The 6,722-nt window shown below is 47.9% G+C and overlaps 1 protein-coding gene across 1 annotated transcript in view; it reads right to left on the bottom strand.

Moving 5' to 3' along the window:
* Nucleotides 1–1,274, bottom strand: part of LOC110313150 (speedy protein E4A-like) — an 11,422-nt gene extending 10,148 nt beyond the window's left edge. Inside the window, exon 1 of the mRNA XM_021187176.1 lies at nt 1,214–1,274. Coding sequence (XP_021042835.1) covers nt 1,214–1,274 — 61 coding nt within the window. The remainder of the gene's footprint in view (nt 1–1,213) is intronic.
* Nucleotides 1,275–6,722: the final 5,448 nt, after the last annotated feature.

Raw genomic sequence — 6,722 nt, 5'->3', positions numbered from 1 at the left:
AAAAATTATATGCACCTTAAAAATGGTAGCTAGAGATGCAGCTCAGTGGTTAAGACCACTTGCTGCTTTTTGTTTGTTTGTTTGTTTGTTTTTTGGGAGAGGGAGAGGGAGAGGGAGAGGGAGAGGGAGAGGGAGAGGGAGAGAGAGAGAAGCCTGGGAAGGCCTAGTTCACAGTCCAGATCAAGACTTTACAATTCACTAAACAAGAAGAGGCAAGGCTCAGCCAAGAGAAGCCAGTAGTGCTGTTAAGTGGAAGTCACTGAGTTCAGTTCCAGCAACTGGAGGCTATGGGCCAGATTAGGGAGGGACAATGTACACTGGGCACAAAGCCCTTCACTGAGAATACCCTGTATACAGTAAGGAAATGGCCAGGGTCTGGCTTCCCTCCTCACTTCAATCTTCAAGACTTCTATACACAGGTTGCCATGGAGACATGGTCATGTTTCCTCTTATTGCTGCTTAAACTGATGGGGATGGAAAGATGGCTCAGTGGTCAAGAGCACTGACTGCTCCTCCAGAGAGCCTGGGGTTACCAGCAACCATGCGGTGGCTCACAAGCATCTGTAACTGTAGTACCACAAGGATCTGATGCCTTCTTCTGGTCTTCAATGGTACTGCATACATGTGGTGTGTAGTCAGACATGCAGGCAACACACACGCGCACACACACACACACACACACACACGCACACAAATTATATTTTGTTTTTCATGTGCGTGTGTATTCACATGTGTGTGGATATGCATGTATGTGCATTCAGAGATAAACACCCGGTCTTCCTCAGGCACTCTCCATCTTATTAAACTTTTAAATTTCATTTTATGGGGGTAGGTTAGCAGGTGTGGAAGTCATAGGACAGCCTGCAGAACTCATCTCTCCCATTGGATCACGTGGGCCCCAAGGATCAATCTGAAATGGTCAGGTTTGGCAACAGGTGTCTTTACCCATTGAGCAATATCTCCAGTCGTCCCTCTACCTTGCATTTTTTCAGACCGGATTTCCCATGGAACCTGGAATCATGGCGCTGTCTTTGGAGTCCTTGGTTGTAATTTTTCCTTAACTGGAAGAATACAGGAGCAGACACTTCCCAGAAGCCACAGAGAGAAGCCCCCTGTTATGCTTGGGATGAATTCCCACAGCAGAGAGATTGAGGGGCCAGGAGAGAGGAGAGGAGCAGTTATGCGCTCACAGGTGGAAAGATCCAGTACTTACGATCGAAGGAAGCAGATTTAAAGGGCATGGTGCACAGAGGCGAGCTCCAAGGCACAACCATCCATGAGCTTACCTGCAAAGGGTTAACAATTAGTTCATGTCATAGTTGTTACTCTAGAGGTAGAGCAGGGGCAGGGACTGATCTGAAGACCTTTCCTCACAGGCCTGCGAGTGTAGGAGAGAAGTCCCCACGTGCCCAACCTAAGCAAGCCACCCAACCAGACCGAGAACCCACCTGTAACCTCAGCATTGGAGAGGCTGAGACAGGAGGATTACTCCAGATCCCAGGCCAGCCTGGGCTAAGTAGTCAGGCCTGTTTCAAAAACAAACCGTATGGGGCGCTGGATGGATTGCTTAGTTGCTAGTGTTTGCTGCACTGAACCTGAGTTCAGACTTCAACACCCACATTATAAAAAGGAAAAAGGCAAGTAGATATACTGCGTTTCCCCACAATCCTGTGCTGGGGAGGCAGAGGCATGAAGGTTCCTAGGGCTCCCTGGCTGGCCAGTCTAGCAGAATCAGCAAGCTCCAAGTTCAATGAGAGACCCTTTATTTAACATTTAGATGGAGCAGGGCAGTGGTGGCACATGCCTTTAATCTCAGCACTCAGGAGGCAAACAGGTGAATCTCAGAGTTCAAGGCCAGCCTGGTCTACAGAGTGAGTCCCAGAACAGCCAAGGCTACACAGAGAAACCCTGTCTGGAAAAACAAAACAAAACAAACAAATAATTGACCTCTGGTCTAGAGAGAGAGAGAGAGAGAGACAGAGAGAGAGAGACAGAGAGACAGAGAGAGAGAGAGAAAATGCAAAATGAGAGGCTGGAGAGACCAGCATGAAGTTAAAGTCCTTCCCATGCAAGTGTGAAGACCTGAGTTCAGATCACCAATGAACAGGTGTGACTTGGACCTGGGTGGGTGTGGCTTGGACCTGGGTGGGTGTGGCTTGGACCTGGGTGGGTGTGGCTTGGACCTGGGTGGGTGTGGTGGCCCATCTCTAATTCCAGCCTCTGACAGCAGAGACAGGGATCCCCAGAGCAAGCCAGGTAGTGAGACTGTGCGTACTGATGTGGTCTTGATTTGAGAAGCCGTGATGGCGAGATGGAGTGTCACTGAGGAGGATGGAACAACAGCTCTCAACCTTCCATATGCTGCAGCCGTACAGTTCTTCATGCTGTGGTGACCCTCAGCCATAAAATTATTTTTGTTGCTACTTCATAACTATAATTTTGCTGCTGTTATGAATCGTAATGTACATGCTGGATGTGCAGACGGCCTTAGGCTACCTCTGTGAAAGGATCGCTCGTAGGTTGAGAACTACTGAGATAGAAGAATGATTTAGGGTGATTTCTGACATGGGCCTCCACATGCATGAGCAAGCACACACATGTGAATGAGCATGAGTAGACACACATGCATCCATGCACGTGCAAAAACATGCATACAGGTTCATGCCATACACACACTTACACACACAGAAACATATACATAGATAAAAGTGAGGAAAGATCTATAATAACTTGATGGGCAGTCGTGAAATGGACATGTTTGTTTGTTTGTTTATGTATATGGGTGTCTTGTCTGCACACCAGAAAAGGTTATCAGGTACCTGGGACTACAGTGATCGATGGTTATGAGACACCGTGTGGTTGCTGGAAACTGAACTCGGGACCTCTGGAAGAGCAGCCAGTGCTCCTAATCATTGATCCATCTCTCCATCCCCGAGAGGACAAGTAGGATGCCTGTGAAAATCACCAGGACATACCAGTTCATACCCAACGTGGATGGTTGAAATAAATAAATTGGAGAATAACGAGTGTTGGCAAGTGTGTGGTGAGCACTCTGTATCGTACCCAGTAGATCGCTACAGAGGAACGCACCCGGGAGCTTGAACACAGATGTTCAGAACCTTGTTCACCATAGGCAAAAGTTGAGAACACTCAGAGTGTCGATCAGGACATTAGGGAGTGTCGGCCAGCATATTTGTGCATAAGCAAAATGTGATTTATCCACTGAACCTTAAGATGAGCTGAAGGGCCAGGGAAGTGGCTCTGTGGGTAAAAGCTTTTTACAGTGAAAGCCAGATAGCCTGAGAGAGTCACATCCCCAGAGCTGCAGTAAAAACAAAACAAACAAACAAAGCAAAAACTCCAAACTAGCTGCAGTGGCTTATCTGGAATCCTGGCCATTGTACAGCAAGACTGGAGCAGGAGAGACTGCCAGAAGCTCGTGGGCCCAGAGTCTGCCTTCGGGAAGCGTGCAGCCCAGCTAGCCCAGAGCGCCCCAGCACCGGAACAATACAAGACATACCCCAGACAAAAGGGGAGCAAGAGAAACAACTCCCAAAGGTTGTTCTCTTGACCACACGGGCATCATGGCATGTGCCTGCACACCCATACACAAATGAGAACAATCTAAAATGAATGAAATGTTGACGCATATGTTATACACGCACATCAAGTACACAAAGAGCTCAAAGTGCACACTCTTTGCTTGCTTCATGGCCATAGAGTTGATTGTTTTAACTCACACTTTACAGTCATGGCAATGTCAGTCCTTGTAAGGAGGAGATGCTGTGTGAGACAAGGCGACTAATTACTCTCTGAGCCCCTCCTTTAATTAAAGAAACTAAACACCAGAATATGGTGGCGATCACACTGTAATAATTGGCGGCTGCTGCTGAAACCTGGCTCTCCTGATGCACCACCGTGTCACCGGCTAGGAAGCATCCCTTCTAAGTGGCCTCCTCCTTCCACTCCCTCCAAGGTGAGGCATACGCTGGAACCCTTCATCCTGAGCTCCAGCTTCTTCCCCCTTCCTCCCTCTGGTCTGTGATGCTGTCTTGGCTCCTGGCTCATTAGTCCATTCAGGTTCTTTTGCACAACATCCTCTGTTTATGCAGCAGGCAACATGAAAGTCTGCTTGCACTGAATTCCTGAGATAGGAGAGCTATGGAATGTTCTGTTGGCTCAGGGAGGCCCTGAAGTGGGGTCAGCTGTCTGACCCACCTAAAAAGGGGATGGTGAATTATGACTCTTTAATATCAAGCAAGGAAACTGACATGCAGAAAGTTAACTAGCTTACCCAACATCACACATACTCTCAGGATATACATGCTTAATTTTACATCTATCTCCATGAAAACTGTGCTGTTGGCCTAAGAGGAGTTTGATGTTGACCGTATCTTTAAGAGCACGTGAGGTTATTCGTATTTTATTTAATTTCATAATTTTCCTTTAAAATTGGTGTGAAATGTTTATATAATAGTATTTATGATCCATGTACTCTTGCAAGAGTGCATTGTTTCTTTTCCCATTTAAAACATATTATGTGGGGGCTGGAGAGATGGCTCGGTGGTTTAGAGCACTGATGCTCTCCTGGAGATTCTGAGTTCAAATCCCAGCAACCACACGGTGGCTCACAACCATCTGCAGTGGGATCTGATCCAGTGCCCTCTTCTGGTGTGTCTGAAGACAGCTACAGAGTACTCATATACATAAAATAAATTAATAAATCTTTTAAAACATATCATGTGTATTGATATTTTGTTTGCATGTTTGTGCAACGTGAGCATACAGTGCTGGTGGAGGCCAGAAGGGGGTGCCAGAGCCTCTAGAACTGGAGTCACAGTCAGTTGTGAGCCTCTGTGTGGGTGCTGGTAAACCAATCTGGGCTTTCCTGGGCGAGCAGCCAGTGCTCTTAACCACTGAGCCATTGTTTCAGCCCCAAGAGTACATACTTACAGTAAGTATATTATGACCATTAGTCCTTCAACAGTACTACTTCCAACTCCATATTTCTATCATCTTCTTGGATATTGTGTTTGCATTATATGGTTTGAAAAAAGATTGGTTTGGGGAATGGAGTTCAATAGTAGAGCCCCTGCCTAGAATCCCCCAGTGAGGGGCTGGGGTGTGGCTCAGTGGTAGAGCACCTGCCTAGAATCCCCCAATGAGGGGCTGGGGTGTGGTTCAGTGGTCAATCCCCTGCCTAGAATCCCCCAGTGAGGGGCTGGGGGTGTGGCTCAGTGGTAGAGCCCCTGCCTAGAATCCTCCAGTGAGGGGCTGGGGTGTGGCTCAGTGGTAGAACCCCTGCCTAGAATCCCCCAGTGAGGGGCTGGGGTGGCTCAGTGGTAGAGCCCCTGCCTAGAATCCCCCAGTGAGGGGCTGGGGTGGCTCAGTGGTAGAGCACCTGCCTAGCTTACAGGAGGGCCTAGGTTCCATCCTCAGGCAAGGAGGTATAAATGAAAGCTTAAATTTTGCTTGTTGCCAGATGGTAAAGACAGCTTCTCTGTTCTACCCTTCTCACTTTAAAGAGTGTTCCCTTGAGAACATTCACAGTAGAGATTTATATTGTTTCTTTGACACATATCTGTCTCTCTCTTTTAGTTACCTACGCTTTCTGCCCTTGTTTCAAGCAAGTACTTCCTTTTCTGAAAGACCCAAGAGCCCCTTCTATGCAATGCAAACCTCAAGGAAGAGAACATCCCTGTCACCTGGGGAACTTGGACTGCCTTGGACTCGAGCTGTACCACTCCTGTCTGTAGTAGTTGAGAGGTCACTATACCTGATGTCCATCTAGGATCAATATCACTAGCAGGGACACTTTCTACCTGCTGCTTCTGCTGGAGGCCATATCAGCTGCCAGGTGCCAGGGTCACTGGTGGATTAAAGGCTAGGACATTAAGTGTCTAGTTTCTAAAGCTCAAAGCAATAGACCCCTAGGTCGGGACTTGGAGCTGGAAGCCTCTAGGCTGGCTGGTCCAGCCAGTAGACCTAGGATGGCCCACACAGGTTGAGCAGAGCAGAAGGATCTCAGCCTGTTGACTGGTAACCCTTGTTCCATATGTTTGTACAAACCGAAATCTTCTCTTAATACAAAAATTATATGAGCTTGAATGTCCTCACTGCAAACAAGGAATTCCTTTTCTGAAAGACCCGAGTCCCATCTGTGCAATGTAAACCTTGAGAAGAGCGTTCCTATCTCCCTGACACCTGGGCAGTTTAGCCCAGGCCCCTCATTCAGAGACGTAACTCCCTGCTTGCCACGGGGACGGGAAGCTTTTGGTTCAGGAGATAGGAGCCAGCTCAGGTGGGCACCTCAGTTACCAGGTGAGGTGAGGACCCGGGAGAAGGTGCGGCATGGCAGAGCAGGCCTTCCGAGGAGGAGGAGGAGGGTTCACCCTTTCTCCTGAGACCATGTGTGCCCTGCAGCATCTGAGAGGGATTCGTGATGCTTCTGTCTCCGGCCGGTTGCTCAACAGTTTACCTAGGGTTGGCGCTCCAAGGTGCTTGGTGCTTCTTCTGGGATGAAAATGTTACTCTCTGCATCGGCGCAGAGAACTTTTTCGATTGACAGGCTTTGTCATTAATTTTGTCGCAACGTCTTTATGAAGAACTAGGCCAAGAACATCGTTGCATTATTTCAGTTAAGAAATAACGTACCATCGTTGAAAACTGTCATTGTCGCCTGGTCCTAAATATCACCTTTCAGAGATCACATTACAGGTAGG

The sequence above is a fragment of the Mus pahari genome, chromosome 23 (genome assembly GCF_900095145.1).
Source record: "Mus pahari chromosome 23, PAHARI_EIJ_v1.1, whole genome shotgun sequence".
Classification (NCBI taxonomy): Eukaryota; Metazoa; Chordata; class Mammalia; order Rodentia; family Muridae; genus Mus; species Mus pahari.
This window is presented reverse-complemented; position numbering and strand designations above follow the sequence as displayed.